Source organism: Scyliorhinus torazame, chromosome 1 (assembly GCF_047496885.1).
Source record: "Scyliorhinus torazame isolate Kashiwa2021f chromosome 1, sScyTor2.1, whole genome shotgun sequence".
Lineage (NCBI taxonomy): Eukaryota > Metazoa > Chordata > Chondrichthyes > Carcharhiniformes > Scyliorhinidae > Scyliorhinus > Scyliorhinus torazame.
The window spans coordinates 303,417,187-303,442,957 of record NC_092707.1 but is presented as its reverse complement, the minus strand read 5'-3'; the positions used below and the strand labels follow the sequence as shown (position 1 = coordinate 303,442,957).

At 46.6% G+C, this 25,771-nt stretch overlaps 1 protein-coding gene across 9 annotated transcripts in view; it reads right to left on the bottom strand.

Annotated features, from left to right (window-relative positions):
- Positions 1–25,771, bottom strand: part of usp34 (ubiquitin specific peptidase 34) — a 446,082-nt gene that overhangs the window by 306,564 nt on the left and 113,747 nt on the right. For all 9 annotated transcript variants that reach the window (XM_072507777.1, XM_072507780.1, XM_072507781.1 and 6 more), the window contains exons 8-14: positions 17,450–17,511; positions 17,157–17,238; positions 16,948–17,040; positions 9,455–9,580; positions 7,080–7,209; positions 2,833–2,963; positions 1,938–2,539 (exon numbers count right to left, since the gene is read on the bottom strand). In XM_072507777.1, coding sequence (XP_072363878.1) covers positions 1,938–2,539; positions 2,833–2,963; positions 7,080–7,209; positions 9,455–9,580; positions 16,948–17,040; positions 17,157–17,238; positions 17,450–17,511 — 1,226 coding nt within the window. The remainder of the gene's footprint in view (positions 1–1,937; positions 2,540–2,832; positions 2,964–7,079; positions 7,210–9,454; positions 9,581–16,947; positions 17,041–17,156; positions 17,239–17,449; positions 17,512–25,771) is intronic.

Below are 25,771 nucleotides of genomic sequence, written 5' to 3'. Positions count from 1 at the left end.
ATACACACTCCCCTCCCCCATACACTCTCCCCTCCCCCATAAACTCTCCCCTCCCCCATACACTCTCCCCTCCCCCATACACACACCCTCCCCCATACACACCTCTCCCCATACACACACACACCCTCCCCCATACACCCCCCCTCCCCATACACACCCCCCCTCCCCCATACACCCCCCTTCCCTATACACACACCCCCTCCCCCATACACACACCCCCTCCCCCATACACACACTCCCCCATACAACCCTCATACACACACCCCCTCCCCCATACACACACACCCCTCTCCCCCATACACACACCCCCTCCCCCATACACACACCCCCTCCCCCATACACACACCCCCTCCCCCATACACACACCCCCTCCCCCATACACACACCCCCTCCCCCATACACACACACCCCCTCCCCATACACACCCCCCCTCCCCCATACACACCCCCCCTCCCCCATACACACCCCCCCTCCCCATACACACCCCCCATACACATGTCCCCCCTCCCCCATACTCCCCCCTCCCCCATACACACACACTCCCCCATACAACCCCCATACACACACCCCCCTCTCCCCCATACACACACCCCCCTCCCCCATACACCCCCCCCACATACACCCCCCGCCCCTATATACCCCCCTCCCCCATACACACACACCCCTCACCCATACACACACACCCCTCCCCATACACACGCCCCCCTCCGCCATACACCCCCCTCCGCCATACACACCCCCTCCCCCACACATACACCCCCCTCCCCCACACATACACCCCCCTCCCCCACACACACCCTCCCCCATACACACACACACCCTTCCCCCATACACACACACACCCTTCCCCCATACGCACACACACCCTCCCCTCCTCGCATCCACACCCCCTCCCACCTTCCCTTTCTCACACTTATTTCCCTTCCCTTAGGAAGTTCTGATGGTCACAACACCAGAGTGTGCAAGCATAGTTTATTCACCAGTTGCAAAACACTTGCATTAAAAAGGTAATGTACAGCAAGTGCTTAGGTTGTTAGGTAGTGTACATTGATGGGCACAGCAGTGTCTGCACAGGGAACATGCATTTAAAGGCAATATTCAAATACAAATTCATTTAAAATTCAAGAAAGTGTTTTTGCAATTTACTCTATGGTAAATTGGAGGGCAGCACAGTGGTTAGCACTGCTGCCTCACGCCATTGAGGGCCCGGTTTAAATTCCGGTCCCGGGTCACTGTCCATGTGGAGTTTGCACATTCTCGCCGTTTCTGCGGGGGTCTCACCTCCACAACCCAAAAAGATGTACAGGGTATGTGGATTGGCCACGCTAAATTGTCCCTTAATTGGAAAAAAGAAAGAATTGGGTACTCTTTTAAAAAATGTTTTAAATGATTGTAAATTAAGCATAACCAAATTATGCAGTTCAAAGCCTCCAGCCAAAAATTGGTCACCTCACAAATTCTAATTTGTGCATCCCCAGAATAGAATAATCGTTACGTTTCACAGAAACATAGAGATTCCATGTTTTATCAATTTTAAATCAGAACCTCATTGAATTTACAGTGCAGAAAGAGGTCATTCGGCCCATCGAGTTGGCACCCACCCTTGGAAAGAACACCCTATTTAAGCCCACATCCCCACCCTATCCCCCCAACCCAGTAACCCCACCTAACCTTTTTGGACCACTGAAGACAATTTTGCATGGCCAATCTACCTAACCTGCACATCTTTATACTGTGGGAGGAAACCCACGGAAACACGGGGAGAACGTGCAGACTCCAGACGGGCAGTGACCCAAGCCAGGAATCGAACCCAGGTCCCTGTCGCTGTGAAGCAATAATGCTAACCACTGTGCTACCATGCCGCCCCTGCACCATCATCCTTAAATTTAGCATCAACCATTTAAGTTTGAAACAAAAATAAAGCAGACTAAACTCACCCATCATGATGATGATGATGTTGATGTTGCTGACCAATGAAACGTCTGCAGTTAAATATTTCATTCCCAATTGCCTCTCCTAAAAAATCTCCTGTTTGTGCGATACACGAGTCCTGAGAACCTTGTGATATGTGTGCAGTATTTATCTCCCCTGACATGTCATGTTCAGAGTCTTCAGGATGTGAGCAAGTATCAAGCAGTCGGATTCGATTTTCCCCTGATGGAACTGCATCAGTGCTATATGAAATGTCCCTGCCTGATCCACTATTAGGTCGGTCATGTTCTACTCCACCTGGCGATTCTGTCATACAAAGTCCTGACTGTGATTCCGCACTCAGAGTTCGTAATTCAGGGTTCCTGCCCTCGTTCTGGGGGCTATGATCTCCCTCTTCCTCTTCATCATCTTCCTCTTCTTTGAGAGCTTCACTATCTGCCATGTCTTCCGAGTGCACTTCACTTCCTGGACTTCCAGCTGACTGGCTGGCATGACTTGAATTTACTTCATTACTAGAGCCATCACTGTGTCCACTGCTACTGCCAGGCCCACTACTGGCATCTTCACCACTATTAGCAGTCTCATCAGAACTTCCTTGCATAGACTCCTAAGAAGAAAAACACCAGTCATTGTTGAATGTATAACTCTATTCATTAATAATACTCCAGTTGAACTTTTAAGACGACTTAAATTCAAGATTATTATTGATTATCCATTATTCAATGGTCAACACCTGTCATTTCAAATTGCCATCTACTTAACCAATGGATACCACTGAGCAGAGAGCTGAAATACTACATAATTGTCTAATCAGTGCCTCACCAAGCAAAGCATGATCAACTAAAACTAACGATTAACTTTGTCTTTTCCAATTAATTTACTTGCACTTTAATTTCTTACCTCTGTATCTGACAATCGTTGTTGTGCACGCTTTGCCCTGTTGATCATTTGCTCATCCATTTCAATATCACTGCCTCCACTATGATGAGTATCACTGTTGTCACTGCTCTGTGGACTAGCTGCAGGGGATCCTAAGTTAAATTTGTATAACTTAATTTTAATGAAAGGCAGTTAACAATTACTCGAATAATGTTGCAATGCTTACCAAAGGCAAGAGTTATTGTCAATAATTTCTTTCAAACTCATTGGTTGCACCACACTTATTTATCAGTATCTGTGAAAAGCATCAGCCAACCACTGCGTGGACATTTCTGGGCTGATACCCAGTTTGTTTGGCTCAAAGGAAATGAACTGGAAACCAATAAATGTCTGCGCAAAAATTACCCTATGAACTTTTTCATAAATGTGTACAAAGGAACAATTGAACAATTTGATACATGCCAGAAGTGAGGTGAGAGTGACGGCCCTTGGCATCAAGGCAGCATTTGGCAGAGTATGGCATCAAGGAGCCAGAGCAAAACTGGAGTTAATGGGAACCAGGGGGAAAACTCTCCGCTGGTTGGAGTCATATCTAGCACAAAAGGAAAATGGTTGTGGGTGGTTGGAGGTCAATCATCTCAGCTCCAGGACATCACTGCTGGAGTTCCTCAGGGCAGTGGCCCAGGCCCAATCATCTTAAGTTGCTTCATCAATTAACTTACTTCCAACATAAGGTCAGAAGTGGGGATGTTCGCAGATGACTGCACAATGTTCAGCACCATTCGCCACTCCTCAGATACTGAAGCATTTCATGTTCAAATGCAGCAAGACCTGGACAACATCCAGACTTGGGCTGACAGGTAGCAGGTAACATTCGTGTTACACAAGTGCCAGGCAATGACCATCTGCTACAAGAGAGGATCTAACCAACACCCCTTGATATTCAAAGGCATTACTATCGCTGAATCTTCCACTATCAACATCCTGAGGGTTACCATTGACCAGAAACGGAACTGGAGTAGCCATATAAATACATTGGCTACTAGAACAAGTCAAAGGCTAGGAATCCTGTGGCTAGTAACTCGGCTCCTGGCTGCCCAAACCATGTCCACCATCCACAAGGCACAGGTCAGGGTGTGAATGGAATACTCTCCACTTGCCTGGATTAATGTAGCTCCAACAATACAAGAAGCTCAACACCATCCAGGACAAAGCAACCCACTTCATTGATACCCCTTCCACAAACATTCAATCCCTCCACACCGACAAACAGTGGCCGCCGTGTGTATTATCTACAAAGTGCACTGCAGGAAGTCACCAAGGTTCCTTAGGCAAAACCTTTCAAACCCACAAACACTACTATCTAGAAGGAAAAGAGCAGCAGACACATGGGAACACCGCCACCTGGATGTTCTCCTCTCCAAGTCACTCGCCATCCTGACTTGGAACTATATTGCCATGCCCTCACTTTTGTTAGGTCAAAATTCTGGAATTCCTTCATTAACAGCACAGTGGGTGTACCTACACCTCAGGGATTGCAGTGGTTCAAGAAGGCAGCTCGCCACCACCTTCTGACGGGCAATTAGGGATGGGCAATACATGCTGGCTTAGCCAGCAATGCCCACATTCATAAAATAAATAACATGGCCCATACTGAGGAAAATCCCAAGACGACAATAGTTTTTTTATCACAGGATCAAGATATTTTTTACAAATTCAACTAATTTGCTGCAGATTTTGATGCCATCCAGGTTTCAGTGTGGTCTTCTGGGTACAGCAAGAACATGTCAAATTGTTTGATGAAACGAGGGGCAATTATTTCCAACAAAGAATCGGACTAGATTCAGTCTAACCTGTCACTTCCCTTCTCAAAAGTATCAGAACAAGTAATGTTCAGAAAATAAAGGGCTTTTGTCAAATTTGTTGGCTCATCCAATTATTGTTCTCTTTTTAAAAAAGAGGGAAGTATTTTATAGTGAATATCTCAACACAAGGGTTTTTTTGGCATGGTGTGATGATTGCAGTTTTTAAAAGGGAGGTTGACAAATCCTACAATAAATACTTGACTTTCATCAACATTACACTCAATGTTCCTGTACAACAAAAGGAAACTAACTTGTCGAACATTTGGGGAGTTGATTGACATAAGAGTTGGCTTCTTACTTCCACCTGTGTGCAAAAACAGATTTGAAGTCTAGTGTGCATAATTCACAAGGTATTTGTGCAGGATAATGAGCTGCCTCCCACAAATAAAAAATACAGGATGGTTCCAATAACGTATTGTTTAAATCAGATACATTGTCAGCATATTAACAGGAACAGGCAATTGAAAGTTCAAGAGTAGGGAATTCAGTTCAGACAGGAAATTCAGTGCAAAGGAGAAAATAAGTGCTCCTTATTCTACATTTTTGCAGCCTCCAGTGGTTGATGAATTTCTTTCCTGGTCTCCAAGCTAGGCGAATGTAATTTTACTTTACCTGTGTAAATTATTACTTAACTAGTTTAAATAAGGTTGGACAGAAATGGCAGGGCTGGTGGTGTGCCATGAACGCTGCATGTGAGAATCTGTGGAATGCACTGCAATTGTATCTGCAGTTAAGTGTCTGCAGCTGAGGTAACTTCGGCTCCAAGTTGCTGAGCTGGAGTCTGAGTTGCGGACATTAGGAAATGTAAAATTGAGATTTTAATAAGATCCGCCAAGTGGCCTACTCCTAATTCCCAAGTGTGTTCGTATGTACTATGTTGGCAGTTTTCATTTGCTAAAACGTATGTTATGCATTTGGAGTCTTATTCCAACTTCTACTAGAATCTTAGTAGGCATCTCAGAAAAATAGACACGGATAAAGAGCTCAAAGTGTATTAGCATTTTTGGGAATGTAACTAATATGGTAGGTAAAGGAGAGTATAATGTCGAGAAGTGAAGGGTTATTCATTTTGGCAGTAACAGAAAAGAATACATTTCAATAGGTAGGGAACTTCTAACTGTTGATGTTGAGAGAGACTTGGGTGCACTCAAAAAGGGGAGCCTGCAGATGTAGTTTATCTGGATTTCAAAAAGACATTCAATAAGATTCCATACAAAAGGTTAATAGACGAGTTCTTGGAGTAGGGGTAATATATTAGCATGTATAGAGGATTGGATAACAGACAGGAAGCAGAAAGTAGAGCTAAACAAGGCATTTTTAAGTTGGAAGGCTGTGATTGGTGGAGTGCCACAGGGATCAGTGTTGGGACCTCATCTATATGTAATTGACATTGAGGTCTTAAGACGCAGCATCTGAGAGTAATGTATCCAAAGTTATTGATGATGCAAAGCTCGGTGAAAATGTAAGCTGGGGAGGACGCAAAGGACTGAAAAGAAATACATGAATGGGCAACAGTATGGAATGTATAATGTAGGGACGTGTGAAGCAATTCACTTTGTAGTAGGATCAGAATTTCTCTTTTTAAAAGGAATGAAGCTTCTGTTTATGTTCAGAAAGACTTTGCTGTACTTATACGAGGAACACAAAGTTAGCATGCAAGAATAGCAAGTTAGGAAAGCTATTGGCCTGTTGGCCTTTATTGCAAGGGGATTAGATTATAAGAATAAGGTCGTCTTGCTGCAACTATATAGGGTTTTTGGGAGATCACACCTGGAATACTGCACAATTCTAGTCTCCATTTCTCAAGAAGGAGCCTGGTAGGTTCATCAGATTGACGTCTGGGATGAGAGCATTTTCCTATGTTGAGAGGTGGAATAAATTGAGTATGTACTCTCTGGCAAATGGAAGAAAGAGAGGTGATCTCATTGAAACATACAAGATTCTGAAGGGTCTTGACAGGGTAGACACAGAGATGATACCCTGGGTGGGGAATCTAGGGCATTGGAGCACAGTCTCAGGCTAAGGGGTCAACCATTTAGGAATAAAATGAGGAGACGTTTCTTCACTCATCTTTGAAATTCTCTACTGAAAGGTTTGTGGATAGTTGAGTATATTCAAGGCTGAGATTAACAAATTTTGATTCCTCAGGGAATCAAGAGATAAGGGGAGTGGGCAGGATAGTGGAGTTGAGGCAAAATATCACCCATGATCATACTGAAATGAACAGGCTCAAAAGGTCTTCTCCTGCTAGTATTTCGATGTTGTACAGCCTTTTTAGCATTTTCTTACGAATTTAAGCCGGCACTTGTATATGAATGCAGACTTTGAACATCTGACATTTTATACATATAAATACTTACTTTAAATAATTGAATGTATCCATTTTCCAAGCATTGCACTTACCTTTTTTATTTCCCATTGGGAGATTTGTATTAAGGAGAGAAGCAAAGGAGCTTTGCTTGGATAGTTGAGCCTTAGCAGCAAGTGCGTTATTCCAGAGGGCTTTAATAAGCATTGATGCCAAGTACAGGGTCTGTGAACAAGGCCGAAATGAGGTATTGAGTGAATATGTTTACTCATTTACTTCAGTGTTAACTGCAGATAATAGAGAAACCAAATAAAGCAGTCCAAGAAACCACAATTGCGCTTTAACTCCTGACCAAACAAAAAAAAGCCGACTACTAATGTGAGTATAGCATGGCATAGCTGGAAAGGATTGTTGACTTATATGCCAAGCATTTGTAAAATCAGCTTTTGGAGTTTTTGGATACAATATATCTTACACAGTCGATCTTATACAGCTGACTTATACACAGTGATCCATGGTAAGCACTGCTGTGTAATGTGGTTGAGAATGCGCAAAGTATCTCAGTCAACTTGCTGTGGCAAAGCATACATAGGCCAGAGTTTTTGCAATGGGTTCTTGATGGTAGTGCAGCAGCAAAGTGAACAAACAAATTGTTGGTTTTTCACGTGCTTCATGCTGCAGTTGGGAGATCACAGCTAACGCACCACCCTTGGTTTTCAATGGTAGTTTGGAATACTCACCGAGTGCTATTGTCGAAATGGATAGTCATAACGTTAGTCAGATTTTGTAATCTGGTTAGTTATTGTTCGGCTAACTAGAAAGTAAATGGCTTAGAGTATCTTTTTAGCTTCCTAGAAAATGCATCCATAAGAAAGCCATTATGCCCTATGGTTTGAAATGTGACTCTATTTAATGTGACTTATTGCAAAGTAGCATTGTTCAGGAATTGCATAAAATCGGTGTGATAATGAAGTCAGAGGAGCCATCACATGTCCTCTTAGTCTTCAGATAGCAAAGGAATAAAAACTACTAGACCATTAAACTTAGGCTATAAACTGCAAACAATCTTCATGAAAAGTATAAGCATCGGAAAGCCAGGAGGGCAAAATGATCACAGATTTTAATTCACAAATTTGATACAAAACAACAAAAGTAGCAACGCCTCACTAGTTCTTCCAGCAATATTAAACCTGAACAGCAGCACAATGCAAAAAGAGAGATTCCACGTCCCCAGAGGACAACAAGCACTGTAGAAGAATGTTACGTACATTTTTGCTGCCTGGCACTACAGCTGTCAACCCCTCCCACAGATGCAAGTAGCGGACCACCCCGGCTGTTAGAATAACTGCCACTCCTTTGCTCCGACAGTCATCTTCCAGATTAATAATCCACAGCCCGAAGATAAAGCAACACCAAGCCTGAACCATGTAAGAGCCGACAAATATAAATCCAATTCCATGAGGTACGAAATCCTTTTCCTTAAGTTGATTAGTTTCAAGATAAAGCAAGTAGTCTTTTTTTCTATCACAAGTCCATTAACTCTCTCAGCCATCTCTACTTCTTCCATCCCGTTTCCTGAAAAGGCTTGATTTCTTTCTTCTCGTTCCTCCACCACATTTGCTTTGATGGCACCACCTTCCATAGTAGAGATTCTGAAATGTCTTCCTTTCTCACAAATATTACTTTTTGCAGTAGTAGACAAGACATTCAGCTGGTATATCCTATTTCCCATGCTTCTGTTCACACCCTTTTCCGGTGCCCCACACCCCACTTCACAACTATAATGGAATTCTCTCTTGTCCTCACCTTTCATACTTCCAGATTATCTTGTCATTTTCATCAGCTCAATAATCCAATCATCAAGCACTTTCTCCCTTCCCTTCTATTTTCTGAAGTGGCCATTCTTTTCATGAACTATTCAACCACTTGCTGACCTTTCCGTACCACCTTCCACACCCATGTCCAAGGCACCAAACACTCCTATGGTGAGACGCACCAATTTGCATGTGAAATAAATCAATATACTTAAGTCAACTAGACAGCATTTCGCCCAACTAGTTTGGGAAGGCGTTTATGCCCATGAGTCTTTCCCACCACTCTTCATCTAATCCTATCACCACAACTTTATATTCCTTTCTCCCTCATGTGCGCTGCAGCGTGCCCTTAAATACATTTATATTATTTGCCTCAACTACTCCTTGTTGGACCATGCTCCACATTCTGACCATTGTATGCACAGTAAGGTCCCGCAATAGGATGAATGACCAAATAATCATCATCTGGCACTGTTGGTTGAAGGACAAATATTGCTCAAGCCACCAGGAGAACTTCACTGCTCTTGCTCGTATGGTAAAAATGTTTCCTGTTCATCTTTGTGGTCCAGAATGAGAGCAAGAGTGAGCAATATATAAAGAATGAAAGATCCACATCTGTTACAGAAATGCCGGGCAAGTTCATGAAGGTGTCTTACCTGTTCTGTGTGCACACTTGGATGAAGAGCAGATACTAGTTTAAGAAGGTGACGAAGTGGTACAGGGTCCAGGTGCTTAATAAGGGAAGGGAACAAATCATGGATGTACCGACTACAGTGTTTCAACTGTGGAGGGGGGGAAAGAAAAAAAAGTGTGTCAGAAAGTACAATTGTACATATCTAAAATAAGAAGAATCAGCGAATGGAAACATCAAAGATGACTATGTAATTAAACTTTACTGGAGTTCATTTCCTTTGGAAAATTTCAGTCAATTTTTTTAAAAAGGCAAATAAAAAGGATCGTTTCCAATTACCACTAAAGAAAGCTCTTCAATCAGATGGTAGCACGGAGTCATTTTTCTAAATTTGGGACAAACATTGCACCTCTGGAACTGGTGCAACATTAGAAAAAAAAAACATATACAGCTATTATTTTTTTTTTTTAAATATGTTTTATTGAAATTTTTTTCCCAAACAACAATTTTTCCCCTCTTACAAAGCAAACGCAACAATAACAATACAGACATTTTTAACAATACACAAGTAACAAAACCCCTTTATCTTTGACCTAAACTAAACTCCCCCCCCCCCCCCCCTCCCCCCCGCCCTTCCCCCTGGGTTGCTGCTGCTGGTCATCTGTCTTCCCTCTAACGTTCCCCCCCTAGGTAGTCAAGAAATGGCTGCCACCGCCTGGTGAACCCTTGAGCCGATCCTCTCAGGGCAAACTTTATCTGCTCCAGTTTAATGAACCCCGCCATATCATTTACCCAGGCCTCCAGTCCGGGGGGTTTCGCCTCCTTCCACATGAGTAGGATCCTGCGCCGGGCTACTAGGGACGCAAAAGCCACAACGTCGGCATCTTTCGCCTCCTGCACTCCCGGCTCTTCCGCAACTCCAAATAGAGCTAACCCCCAGCCTGGTTTGACCCGGGCCTTCACCACCCGCGAAATCACTCCCGTCACTCCCTTCCAATACCCTTCCAGTGCCGGGCACGCCCAAAACATATGTGCGTGGTTTGCCGGGCTCCCGCCACACCTCCCACATTTGTCCTCCACTCCAAAGAACCTGCTCAATCTTGCTCCCGTTATGTGTGCTCTATGTAGCACCTTAAATTGAATCAGGCTAAGCCTGGCGCATGAGGAAGAGGAATTTACCCTGCTTAGGGCATCAGCCCACATACCCTCCTCTATCTCCTCCCCTAGTTCTTCTTCCCACTTTCCTTTTAGTTCGCCCACCGACTCCTCCCCCTCTTCCCTCATCTCTCGGTAAATCTCTGACACCTTGCCCTCTCCGACCCACACCCCTGAAAGCACCCTGTCCTGTATCCCCTGTGTCGGGAGCAACGGAAATTCCCTCACCTGTTGTCTAGTAAACGCCCTCACCTGCATATATCTCAAGAAATTTCCCCGGGGCAACTTATACTTTTCCTCCAATGCTCCCAAGCTCGCAAAAGTCCCATCTATAAATAAATCTCCCACCCTCCTAATTCCCAACTGGTACCAGCTCTGAAATCCTCCATCCATTCTTCCTGGGGCGAACCTATGGTTGTTCCTGATTGGGGACCCAACCAGGGCTCCCCGCACCCCTCTCTGTCGCCTCCACTGTCCCCAGGTATTCAATTTTGCCGCCACCACCGGGTTCGTGGTAAACTTTTTAGGTGAGATCGGTAGCGGAGCCGTCACCAGCGCCTCTAAACTCGTCCCTTTACAGGAATTTCTCTCCAGTCTTTTCCACGCCGCTCCTTCACCCTCCATCATCCATTTACGTATCATTGCCACATTGGCGGCCCAATAATAATCGCCCAAGTTCGGTAGTGCCAATCCTCCTCTGTCCCTACTACGCTGAAGGAACCCCCTCCTTACTCTCTGAACTTTCCCTGCCCACACGAAGCTCGTGATGCTCCTGTCTATTTTATTAAAAAAGGTCTTGGTGATTAGTATAGGGAGACATTGAAATACAAATAAGAACCTCGGGAGGACCATCATCTTAATTGCTTGCACCCTGCCCGCCAGCGATAGAGGCTGCATGTCTCACCTCTTGAAGTCCTCCTCCATTTGTTCTACCAACCGTGTCAGATTAAGTCTGTGCAAGGTTCCCCAGCTCCTAGCGATCTGAATCCCCAGGTATCGGAAGTTTCTTTCCACTTTCCTTAGAGGCAAGCCTTCTATCTCTCTACTCTGGTCCCCTGGATGTATCACAAATAATTCACTCTTCCCCATGTTTAGCCTATACCCCGAGAAATCCCCGAACCCCCTCAAAATTCGTATAACCTCTATCATCCCCCCCCGCTGGGTCCGACACGTATAACAATAGGTCATCAGCGTATAACGAGACTCGGTGTTCTTCTCCCCCTCTAATCACCCCTCTCCATTTCCTGGAGTCTCTCAACGCCATGGCCAGAGGTTCAATTGCCAACGCGAACAACAATGGAGACAGCGGGCATCCCTGTCTTGTTCCCCTATATAGTCGGAAATACTCCGATCTATGTCGACCTGTAACTACGCTTGCCGTTGGAGCCCCATAAAGAAGTCTAACCCAGCTAATAAACCCGTTCCCAAACCCAAACCTCGTTAACACTTCCCATAAATACTCCCACTCCACCCTATCAAATGCCTTCTCTGCGTCCATTGCCGCCACTATCTCTGCCTCCCCCTCCACTGGGGGCATCATTATCACCCCTAATAGTCGTCGCACGTTAACATTCAGTTGGCTCCCTTTTACGAACCCTGTCTGGTCTTCGTGCACCACCCCTGGGACACAGTCCTCTATCCTCAATGCCAGTACCTTTGCCAGCAATTTGGTGTCCACGTTCAATAGTGAAATAGGTCTATAGGACCCGCACTGCAACGGATCTTTGTCCCTCTTCAAAATTAGCGATATCGTCGCCTCCGACATCGTTGGGGGTAGAGTCCCCCCTTCCCTGGCCTCATTGAACGTCCTCGCCATCAACGGGGCCAACAAGTCCACATATTTTCTGTAATACTCCACCGGGAACCCGTCTGGTCCTGGGGCCTTCCCTGCTTGCATGCTTCCCAGTCCCTTAATAACCTCGTCCACCCCAATCGGTGCCCCCAGGCCTACCACTCCCCGCTCCTCCACTTTCGGGAACCTCAATTGGTCCAGGAACTGCCGCATCCCCTCCTCTCCCTCTGGGGGTTGAGACCTATACAGTTCCTCATAGAAGGTCTTGAACACCTCATTTATCTTTCCTGCCCTTCGCACCGTGTCTCCCCTTTCGTCTCTAATTCCTCCTATCTCCCTCGCTGCTGCCCTCTTTCGCAATTGATGAGCCGACAGGCGACTAGCCTTTTCCCCATATTCATACCTCCTCCCCTGTGCCTTCCTCCACAGTATCTCCGCCTTCTGGTGGTCAGAAGGTCAAATTCCGTCTGGAGTCGTCTCCTCTCCCTGTACAATTCCTCCTCCGGGGTCTCTGCAAATTCCCTATCCACCCTTAAAATCTCCCCCAGTAATCTTTCCCTTTCCTTGGCCTCTGTTTTCCTTTTGTGGGCCCCAATGGAGATCAGCTCTCCTCTGACCACCGCTTTTAGTGCTTCCCATACCACTCCCACAGGGACCTCGCCGCCGTCATTGACCTCCAGGTATCTCTCAATACACCCCCGCACTCTTGCACACACTCCCTCATCCGCCATCAGTCCCACATCTAATCGCCAGAGTGTTCTCTGCTCCCTTTCCTCTCCTAATTCCAGGTCCACCCAATGTGGGGCATGATCCGAAACCGCTATGGCTGAGTACTCAGCTTCTTCCACCCTAGAGATCAACGACCTTCCCAAAACAAAAAAATCTATCCGGGAGTACACTTTATGGACATGGGAGAAGAAGGAAAACTCCCTAGCCCTAGGTCTAAGAAATCGCCATGGATCCACTCCCCCCATTTGGTCCATAAACCCCTTAAGTACCTTGGCCGCTGCCGGCCTTCTTCCGGTCCTTGAGCTGGATCTATCTAGCCCCGGGTCCAGCACCGTATTAAAGTCCCCTCCTAAAATCAAGTTTCCTACCTCCAGGTCCGGTATACGCCCCAGCATCCGTCTCATAAATCCCGCATCGTCCCAGTTTGGGGCATACACATTAACCAACACGACCTCCATTCACTCCAGCCTGCCACTCACCATTACATATCTACCTCCGCTATCTGCTACGATGTTCTTTGCTTCAAATGCTGCCCGTTCCCCACCAAAATGGCCACCCCTCTATTCTTTGCGTCCAGTCCTGAGTGGAACACCTGTCCCACCCATCCTTTCCTTAGCCTAACTTGGTCCGCCACCTTTAGGTGCGTCTCTTGGAGCATAACCACGTCTGCCCTTAGTCCTTTCAAGTGCGCGAGCACTCGGGCCCTTTTTATCGGTCCGTTCAGGCCTCTCACGTTCCACGTGATCAGCCTCACTAGGGGGCTACCTGCCCCCCTCCCGTGTCGACTAGCCATTACCTTCTCTAGGCCAGTCCCATATCCCGCCTCCGCGCTCCCGCTCGCTCCCCCAGCGTCGCACACCATCCCCGCCCACCCACTCTTTAGCCATTTCCTTTTGGATTTCCGCAGCAGCAACCCAGTTGTCCCCCCCCCCCCCCCTCCCCGCTAGATCTCTTTCTAGCATGATTGCTCCCCCCATATTACTTCCGTAAGTCAGCTGACTTCAACTGACCCCGGCTACTCCTGCTCACTCGTCGACCCCCCCGTGTGGGGAACTCCCATCCACCTTGCGCCTGTCTTCCCGCCTTATTCTTTCTGGCGCGGGAACATCCCTTTACCTGACCCGCCTCTTATGGCGCAGCTCCCTTTCCCCTCCCCCTCCCTTTCCCCATTCTCCAACTATGTCCCATCTTTCCCCCCTCACCAGCGCCCACATTTCCCCAATGTCTCCCCCCTTCCCAATTTACTTCTCAATTAACTTCAACCATAACATTAACAATAACATTTCCTGCAGCATCAGTCCCTCAGTTCCGATCCAGTTTCTCTTCTTTGATGAAGGTCCATGCTTCCTCCGCCGTCTCATAATAATGGTGTCTCTCCTGATACGTGACCCATAGTCTTGCCGGCTGCAGCATCCCAAACTTCACCTTCCTTTTATGCAACACCTCTTTGGCTCGGTTGAAGCTCGCCCTCCTTCTCGCCACCTCCGCACTCCAATCCTGGTATACCCGTACCACTGCATTCTCCCATCTGCTACTCCGCACCTTTTTAGCCCATCTCAGGACCTCTTCTCTATCCTTAAGGCGGTAAAATCGCACGATTATCGCCCTGGGTGGTTCTCCCGCTTTTGGTCTTCTCGCCGGAATCCGATTTGCCCACTCCACCTCCAAGGGGCCCGTAGGGGCCTCAGCACCCATCAGTGAGCTCAGCATCGTACTTGCGTACGCTCCACAGTCCACTCCTTCCACACCCTCAGGGAGACCCAGTATCCGAAGGTTCTTCTTCGCGTTCTATTTTCTAGGGCTTCGATCCTTTCAGTACACTTTTTATGAAGTGCCTCGTGCGTCTGTGTCTTAACCGCCAGGCCCAGGATCTCGTCCTCAATATCTGTCACCTTCTGCTCCACCACGCGGAGCTCTGTCTCCTCGGTCTTTAATGTCTCCTTGAGCCCCTCAATTGCCTGTAGCAACGGGGTCAGCACCTCCCTCTTCAGCAGCTCCACGCACCGTCTCACAATTTCATCCTGCTCAGGCCCCCATGTCGCCTGCGCTTTCTCCGCCGCCATCTTGTACTTCTCTCTTTCTGACCCTTTGGTCGACGATTCCTCGCGCTGCAGCCGCCGCCGCCGTTTTTTTCCTCCTTCGTTTGGGGGGGGACGCCCTTCTCACACACCCCACACCGGGTTGCGTCGTCGAAAAATTCCCCGTTGGGGCTCTTAAAAGAGCCCGAAGGTCCGTCGTAGTTGGAGCCGCCGAAACGTGCGGCTAGCTAGGCATCATCGCAACCGGAAGTCCCTTCAGTGGCCTTGATGAGGTCTTTTCACAGTTGTTCCCTCTGCTGCTAGAATTCACCTTTGATACAGGCCCTCAGGTCAGCTTGCAGCTTTAAGCTTGCCCTTCCCCCGCCTGCATGCTGGAAGAGGCCCTGTTTATCCTGCAGTTGCAGCCAAATCTTTTACTGTTTCTGCCGTGTCTGGCAACCCAGAGACATACCCTTCCTGGAGGACACTGTCGGGGGAATATTGCAGCCTTCTTCCCACACCGGGAAATGTCAAACAAATGCCGTGGGGGCCCTGTAAAAGAGCCCAAAAGTCCGTTCCAAGCAGGAGCTGCCGAATATGCGACCTAGCTCTGCATAGCCGCACCCGGAAGCCCCCATATACAGCTATTATGATCCCGGACCAGACCCAACAGTGGCTAGGACACTGGACAGGAACCCCATTTTTTATTTAATTTTGTAAGACTGTAAGGAAAGGATATCTCACTGCAGGAGTGATTTCACACAAAATAGGGATATGGTATATTGTAACAAATTTTATTACTAACACAGTATTAAAATATCTTTAACATCACACAAGAAAAATAGCTGATAATTACTCCTCAACTGTTATTGTTATTCCCACTCAAACAACAAAACCATCTCAGCTCTCAATCCACTTATCGAACACAGTTGGCACTCAGAAATACCTTCTGTACAGAGATACCTGGATACTCTACTTTGAGAAAGCTCAATCTTTTGACACTGCTTTAAAGAAAGAGACCTGATCTTATCAGAACAATGTAGAATCTCTAGCTGAAGTTTTCAGAAACTGTCTTTCCAATTTGACTTCCATCTCCAGAACAAAAACTAAACTGCTTCTCTGCAAAATGCCTTGTACTCTAGCTCCTCACTTTAATTACATCATCTGACCAAGCTGGAACACAATGTATCTAATTAACTCCACAGGGAACCTACTTAATCAAAACAAAACTCCATTAGCTCAAGCGTTTACGATGCCTTAATTGCACCTCTAGCTCCCAAAAACATTCAAACCAGGATTCCTTAAAAATACTACTGCAGCAGTCATACACACACTAACATAGGCTTTTAACCCTTACTGCACCAAATCCTGTAATACAGTATATCTGAACTTCCTACATTAATCACACAACAAATAGTCACAGGAAAATATTGATGGAGTTAGATCCAAAGCTCAAAAGTAACCGAGAAATCAGCCAGAGGAAACACTGATTAGAACAAAACCAAAATAAACTGAGAGTGGCATGAAAGTATTGCCCAAAGAAGATAGAATTGAAAAGATAATGGAAAAAATATAAATATAGTTTTAACCCAAACAGTACATGACTTAAACTGCCAAACAGTAATAAGGAAATATAAAATACAGATTTGTGTTCAGTGTCAAACAAGTCCTTTAACTGGTAACATTAAAAACTAAAAACGGATCTGGAAAAATGCAGTGTGGAAGGGTCCAGGCTGGTGCAGATACGTGTGTGAGCTGGAGGAATAGGAACCCTATGTTTAAGCAACGAAAGTCAGCAAAATTACAAATTTAGATTATCGGTACCTGTGCTGCCGCCCAAATACAGTCTATATGCTGTGTGCTAAGTCTTCCTTCTGCAGCCAGAAAGTTCAGGATGACTTGGCATTGTTTGATGATCTGCAAATCAACAATGCAAGATTTAGAAAGGGAAAGGCAAACTTTGCACGCTTGTTTTTTTTGCCGGGGGTGGGAGTGGGTGGAGTGGAAGAAAAACTGTTCCACACAAACCTCACCTCAATGTGCAAATTTGGTCCAAAGATATGTTCAACAACACTATTATGAATTAGCCAGTCTGCTAGTTCTTTTGCAATTGACCTATGTGACAGAAGAAAAAAGAAGTTTACACAAAATGTCTCCTCCTATTTTCCCACCGACCCAGTGTCGCATTGTTGATTTTCTTTCAGAAGGTTCAGAGACATTTGGTTAGAAAAGCATCATAATTCTTTTACCCCACATATGCATTTGACCGTAGTCATCTCTCTAATAAAAGTTAAAAGCATCATCAGTTAAAAACATCATTACTTACGTTTCAGTGTCTGACACCAAAGATTCATTATTACAAACATCATTGAATGTGTGAAGTTGATTCTGTTGGCGAAAAAAAGTTGGAAATTGATTTGATTAGAGTATTTTATAGTCATTTTAGATTGATTTATAAATCAATAATATAAGCTTATTGAACAGGCAAAGTTATTGATGAGTACAGCTGAGCAAAAGGGAAAGAATATAAGGCAAGGAGTTTAATGGACAACATGACTAGAAAGCAAAGTATTTCTAAAAGTAATATCACAGTAGATCCTTCCCCAGTATGCATAATTTATCATAGACTGTAAATACATTTTCTAAGTATGATGTGGAGATGCCGGCATTGGACTGGGGTGGGCACAGTAAGAAGTCTAACACCAGGTTACAGTCCAACAGGTTTATTTGGAATCACGAGCTTTCAGAGCATGGGGTAGGCTACACAAACACAATATATAGACAAAGCCAATAATGCAAGATGATACTTTGAATGAGAGTCTTTGCAGGTAATTAAGTCTTTACAGATCACAAACCTACTCAAGTCGACCTACAACACAGACTACCCTGTGAGACTCTGCCGTCGCACCTCTCTCACACTGCTCAACCACCTCGTACACCAATCCCACAGCAGATGCCGCAACCTGGAAACCAACATAGAGTCCATATTCTCAACTTGCGCACAGGACGCAGCAGACCAGCTGCGGGACACCGTCAAGCAGGCGAGACAGCGGTACTACACCACCTAAATGCACACCAAGAACAGGAAGCTTGAGCAACTCAGCATCACCGCCAGCAGCAACCAAGCCTCCCCCAGTACCACAGTAGCTAACAATACAGGGAAATCCAATGTCAACTTGGTAAAAGCAAATTACTGCGGTTGCTGGAATCTGAAACGAAAGAGAAAATGCTGGAAAATCTCAGCAGGTCTGGCAGCATCCGTAGGGAGAGAAAAGGGCTAACATTTCGAGTCCAATGACTCTTTGTCAAAATTTTCCAGCATTTTCTCTTTCGTTCCATTGTCAACTTGTCGGTCTACACTCTTCAACCAGACAAAATCGAAGTCCTCAGCAGAGGGCTCAATTTCTGCATCACCACCAAAATGGACGCATCAGTCTCGCGGCAGACACAGAAGAATTCACCAGGCGACTGAGGCTCCGGGAGTACTTCCACAGAACCCAAGAGGCCTACAGCGAACCCAATGAGACAATCAATCAACCGGAACAGCAGACAGAGATCTGCAGTGCAGCAACCGAAGAGAAAAGAGTCGAATTGGACCCCTCCGGAAGGCCGCTGCCCTAGACTCAACATGTATGCTCGAGCCGATAGGAATCGCGTCAATGCCAAATTCATCAGTCACATTCACAAGATAGCCCCGCAAGTCACCCATCACAACGCAATGCCATCCGCGCTCTCAAGGCCAACTGCAATATTGTCATCAAACCGGCAGACAAAGAAGGGGCCACTGTCATACTGAAAGAACGGACTACTGCTAAGAAGTGTACCGAGAACTCAACAACCAGGAACACTACACACAGTTACCTGCAGATGCGACCAACGAACACACTTGCCAACTCAGCATACTGATCAAGACCTTTGATCCAGACCTTCAGTGCACCCTAGGTGCACTCATCCCACGTACTCTCCGCGTTGGAGATCTCTACTGCCTCTCGAAAATACACAAGGCCAACATATTAGGCCGTCCTATCGTATCAGGCAATGGGACCCTGTATGAGAACCTCTCTGGCTACATCAAGGGCATCTTGAAACCCATCGTACAAGGAACCCCCAGCTTCTGTCGCGACACTAAGGACTTCTGACAGAAACTCAGCACCCATGGGCCAGTTGAACCAGTAACATTCCTCGTCACAATGGACGTCTCGGCACTCTACACCAATATCCCCCATGACGATGGCATTACTGCATCAGCCTCAGTACTCAACACCGACAACTGCCAATCTCCAGATGCAATTCTACAACTCATCCGCTTGCATCCTGGATCACAACGGAAACACGGAACAGCCATGGGGACCAAATTCGCACCTCAATACTCCAACATCTTCATGCACAAGTTCAAACAAGACCTCTTCACTGCACAGGACCTTCAACCGACGCTATTCGCTAGAGAGAGGGACCTTGTTGCTCATGAGAACAGTGTGAACAAGACTCGAACAGGTTGATATTAAGAAAGAGGATGTGCTGGAAATTTTGAAAAGCATCATGATAGATAAGTCCCCTGGGCCTGACGGGATATACCCAAGGTTACTACGGGAAGCAAGGGAGGAGATTGCTATGCCGTTGGTGACGATCTTTGCGTCTTCACTCTCCACTGGAGTAGTACCGGATGATTGGAGGGAGGCGAATGTTGTTCCCCTGTTTGAGAAAGGGAATAGGGAAATCCCTGGGAATTACAGACCCATCAGTCTTACGTCTGTGGTGAGCAAAATATTGGAAAGGATTCTGAGAGATAGGATTTATGATTATTTAGAAAAATATAGTTTGATTAAAGATAGTCAGCATGGCTTTGTGAGGGGCAGGTCATGCCTCACAAGCCTCATTGAATTCTTTGAGGATGTGACGAGACATATTGATGAAGGTCGGGCAGTGGATGGAAAGTATTCCGCATGGAGGTCGGTGACCAGTGGTGTCCCACAAGGATCTGTTCTGGGACCTCTGCTCTTTGTAGTTTTTATAAATGACTTGGATGAAGAAGTGGAAGGGTGGGTTAGTGCGTTTGCCGATGACACGAAGGTTGGGGGAGTTGTCGATAGTTTGAGGGTTGTTGCAGGTTACAACAGGACATTGACAGGATGCAGAGTTGGGCTGAGATGTGGCAGATGGAGTTCAACCTGGATAAATGTGAAGCAATTCATTTTGGAAGGTCGAATTTGAATGCCGAATACAGGGTTAAAGGCAGGATTCGATTTCCGGTGACGGCGGGCGGGAGGCGGACGCACAATGGAGGGCTCCTGTTCGGGAACGGCATTTTCGGGGCTTTAAGCCCGGTCCCAGGGTCGAAGCAAAAAATCGGCCGTAAAGAAAACAGATGAAGGTCCGTTGGGGAGTGGAAAGGTCACCGTGGGGTCACCAAGGAAAATGGAGGCTGGAGCACCAGGGGAGGCCGCATTGCTTACGGCTGAAGAAGTAACTACGGTGATGGCTGCGGAATTCGAAAGGCAGTTTACAAGATACATGGAGACAATGAGGACGGAGATGAGAGAGGTTTTCAGTGCGCTGGTGGAGGAGGCGATTTCCCCGGTGATGCCGGCGGTGGCGAAGGTGTGAGACCAAGGGGAGGCGCTGAAGGAAGTGGAGGAGACGTTATTGCAGCACGATGATCAACTTGCCTCGATGGGGAAGGAGATGCGGAAGGTGATGGACATTAACAAGGATCTGCGAGGAAAAGTGGAAGACCTGGAAAACAGAATTTGAGGATTGTGGGGCTGCCCGAAGGACCAAGGCCGATTGAGTATTTTGCCGCGATGCTGGCAAAACTATTGGGGGAGGGGAGGGGGAGGATCCCTCCCGATATGAACTGGATTGGGCTCATCGGTCATGGAGGCCTGTACCGATGGCGAGTGAGCCACCAAGGGTAGGGACTCTGTGCTTCCGTAGGTACAGTGTGAAGGAGAAGGTCCTTGGCTGGGCCAAGCAGAAACGGGTGGTGCAGTGGGCTGGAGCTGGTATACGTGTATACCAGGACTTTACGGTGGAGCTGGCAAGGAGGCGGGCTGCCTTCAACCGGGTGAAGAGGGCACTGTACATTAGCAAGTTGCAGTGCAGCATTGTATATCCAGCGAAGCTGAGGGTGACTTACAAGCTCAGGGACTTTTATTTTGGAACGGCGGAAGCAGCGGAGGAGTTTGCGAAGGCAGAAGGACTGTGGCAGAACTGAGAAATTGAGAAATGGCCATGTGCCGATGTGACCTCATGACTGACTGTATTTTCTTCTTTTTTTTTTGTTTCACAGCATTCGGGTGTATGGGCTAAAGGAGCCAATGTTGTATATATTTGGACAAGGGAAGTGATGGGACTTTCACTCGAAATGAGGGCTCTTTGGGGTGTAGGTGGATATGCGGGGTTTGTGTGCTAAAAGGGGATTTCTGGGCTTTCCTAGGGCCGGGCAAGGGGGAAAGGGACCCGGGCGGGGGCCTCAACGCTGGCCGGTTTAAGCCGGCCAGTGAACGGGAGTGAGGTGGGGGGAGGGGCTGCGGCCATCGGAGCCTGGCAGAACAGGGTCCGAGTGGTCTAGCCGGGGTGGAAGGTTTTTGGGGGGGCGGGGGGGGGAGGAACCGAGGTTGGGGGGGAGTTTTACAAGAGGCAGTGGACGGGAGGAGTTGGAGACTTTGGGGGGGGGGGGGGTACAACTCTTGGGTATCATGTACGGTACTCTTTTAGAGATTGGATGGCGTTGAGTGGGGCAGGGGAGAGTGGACTCAATAGGTCAATGGTGACCATGGGCGGTCCCGGACTCCTTTTTCTTTTTATCTTTTATTTTTTGTTTCCACCGTGGGAGGGTTGGTTTTATGGGATGCATATATTGACAGGTGGGCCGTTGTTTGGGGTGGTGGGAGGATGGGATCGTTGGTATTGTTAAGGGGATTGATTTTGTATTTGTTACCGTTTACTGTTTGTGGGTGGGGTGTAAATTTTGAAGGAAAATGTGAAAATGGAGAATAAAAACATTTATTTTTAAAAAGGCAGGATTCTTGGTAGTGTGGAGGAACAGAGGGATCTTGGGGTCCACGTACATAGATCCCACAAAGTTGCCACCCAGGTTGATAGGGTTGTTAAGAAGGCGTATGGTGCCGCGAGGTTTTGCTGCAGCTTTATAAAACCCTAGTTAGACCACACTTGGAATATTGTGTCCAATTCTGGTCGCCTCTTTATAGGAAGGATGTGGATGCTTTGGAGAGGGTACAGAGGAGATTTACCAGGATGCTGCCTGGACTGGAGGGCATATCTTAAGAAGAAAGGTTGAGGGAGCTAGGGTTTTTCTCACTGGAGCGAAGAAGGCAGAGAGGTGACTTGATAGAGGTGTACAAGGTGATGAGAGGCATGGATAGAGTGGATAGCCAGAGACTTTTCCCCAGGGTGGAAATGGCTGTCACGAGGGGACTGTTTTGTTCTCTCTCTTTCTTCGGGCCTAATTTTGGGAGCCGTTCTGAGGAGGAGGAGCAGTCTCTGTGAGTATAAAAACCTAATGGTAACTTCCTGTTTTCCAGTTTTTTTCTCGAAAAGTGACGTCAGAGGGAAGCTGTGATCGGATTGGTTGATAGCAAATCTGCCCCAAATTTTTTAAAAACACAGCTAAACTCGTAAACTTAAATTAAACTAATTAATTAATTAGTGATGGCTGGTCAGGTGATGTGCTTGAGCTGCTTGATTTGGGAGCTGGCAGATCCCATTGCGAGCTGCAGCGACCACATCTGCAGCAAGTGTTGGCTGCTCGAAGAGCTCCGGCTCAGAGTTGATGAGCTGGAGTCTGAGCTTCAAACACTGAGGCACATCCGGGAGGGGGAGACTTACCTGGACACTGTGTTTCAGGAGGCAGTCACACCTGTCAGAGTAAGTAGTTTAAATCCTGCCAGTGGCCAGGGACAGCAGGGTGTGACTGCAAGTCAGGCAGGTAAAGGGAACCAGCAGTCAGGAACTCAGGAGCCTCAGCCCTTGATCCTGTCCAACAGGTATGAGGCACTTGCTCCCTGTGTGGATGGCGAACAGGGCTGCAGGAAGGATGAGTCAGCTGACCAAGGCACCATGGTTCAGCAGGCCATTCAAGGGAGGGAGTAAATAGGCAAGTTGTAATTGTTGGGGATTCTATTCTCAGGGGGATAGACAGTATCCTTTGTGAGCAGGATAAAGAGTCCCGCATGGTATGTTGCCTGCTCGGTGCTAGGGTGCGGGACATCTCTGACCGGCTTGAAAGGATACTGGAGAGGGAGGGGGAGGATCCAGTTGTTGTGGTCCATGTCGGTACCAACAACATAGGCAAGTCTAGAAAAGGGGACCTGTTTAGAGATTATAAAGAGCTAGGATTCAAATTAAAAAACAGGTCCTCAAGGGTCATAATCTCCGGAGTACTGCCCGAGCCATGTGCAAATTGGCATAGGGAGACAAGAATAAGGGAAGTTAACACGTGGCTGAAAGAGTGGTGTGGGAAAGAGGGGTTCCATTTCATGGGACACTGGCATCAGTTTTGGGACAGGGGGGACCTATACCGTTGGGATGGTCTCCACCTGAACCGAGCTGGGATCAGTGTTCTGGCGAAAAGAGTAAATAGGGTGGTCAATAGGACTTTAAACTAGAGATTGGGGGGGGGAGTCAGGGAACCAAGAGGTGAAGTAATCAGTGGGAAGCGTAGCTGCTTAGGAATACAAAAAAGCATGAAAAGACAGAACTCAGGAGAGGTTACGATAGTCCCCATCCCACAAAATATGACACTGTGTATGGAAAGGCTCAGTAAACCAAGGTCCACCACACTAAGAAAACAAAAAGGGACGGTCAATAGAGAATTAAAAGGTGCTATATTTAAATGTGCACAGTGTACGGAACAAGGTAGATGAGTCTGTGGCCCAGATTGTGACTGGCAGGTATGATGTGGTAGGCTTCACAGAGACGTGGTTGCAGGGGGTTCAGGACTGGCATTGAAACATCCAGGGATTCACAACCTATCGAAAAGACAGAGAGGTGGGCAGAGGGGGCGGGGTTGTCTTGTTAATTAGGAATGAAATTAAATCAATAGCACTAAACGACACAGGGTCAGATGATGTGGAGTCTGTGTGGGTAGAGTTGAGGAACCACAAAGGCAAAAAAAACCATAATGGGAGTTATGTACAGGCCTCCTAACAGTGGTCAGGACCAGGGGCAAAAATGCACCACGAAATAGAAAGTGCATGTCAGAAAGGCAAGGTCACAGTGATCATGGGGGACTTCAATATGCAGGTGGACTGGGTAAATAGTGCTGCCAGTGGACCCAAGGAAAGGGAATCCATTGAATGTTTACAGGAGGGCTTTTTGGAACAGCTTGTGATGGAGCCCACGAGGGAACAGGCCATTGTGGACTTAGTGTTATGCAATGAGCCAGACTTGATTAAAGGTCTTAAAGTAAGGGAACACTTAGGAGGCAGTGATCATAATATGGTAGAATTCAATCTCCAATTTGAAAGAAAGAAGGTAGAATCAGATGGAAAGGTGTTACAGTTAAATAAAGGTAACTACAGGGGCATGAGGGAGGAACTGACGAAAATCGACTGGGAGCAGAGCCTAGTGGGAAAGACAGTAGAACAGCAATGGCAGGAGTTTCTGGGAGTAATTGAGGACACAGTACAGAGGTTCATCCCAAAGAAAAGAAAGGTTATCAGAGGGGGGATTAGGCAGCCATGGCTGACAAAGGAAGTTAGGGAATGCATCAAAACAAAAGAGAAAGCCTATAATGTGGCAAAGAGTAGTGGGAAGTCAGAAGATTGAGAAGGCTACAAAAACAAACAGAGGATAACAAAGAGAGAAACAAGGAAAGAGAGGATCAATTATGAAGGTAGGCTAGCCAGTAACATTAGGAATGATAGTAAAAGTTTCTTTAAATACATTAAAAACAAACGGGAGGCAAAAGTAGACATTGGGCTGCTCCAAAATGACGCTGGTAATCTAGTGATGGGAGGCAAGGAAATAGCTGAGGAACTAAATAAGTACTTTGCGTCAGTCTTCACAGTAGAAGACACGAGTAATATCCCAACAATTCAGGAGAGTCAGGGGGCAGAGTTGAATATGGTAGCCATCACAAAGGAGAAAGTGCTAGAGAAACTAAGAGGTCTAAAAATTGATAAATCTCCGGGCTCAGATGGGCTACATCCAAGAGTTCTAAAGGAGATAGCTGAAGAAATAGTGGAGGCGTTAGTTATGATCTTTCAAAAGTCACTGGAGTCAGGGAAAGTCCCAGAGGATTGGAAAATCGCTGTTGTAACCCCCCTAATCAAGAAGGGAACAAGGAAAAAGATGGAAAATTATAGGCCAATTAGCCTAACCTCGGCAAGATTCTAGAATCCATTGTTAAGGATGAGATTTCTAAATTCTTGGAAGTGCAGGGTCGGAATAGGACAAGTCAGCATGGATTTAGTAAGGGGAGGTCGTGCCTGACAAACCTGCTAGAGCTCTTTGAAGAGATAACAAATAGGTTAGACCAAGGAGAGCCAATGGATGTTAACTATCTTGACTTCCAAAAGGCCTTTGATAATGTGCCTCACGGGAGACGGCGGAGTAAAATAAGGGCCCATGGTATTCGAGGCAAGGTACTAACATGGATTGACGATTGGCTGTCAGGCAGAAGGCA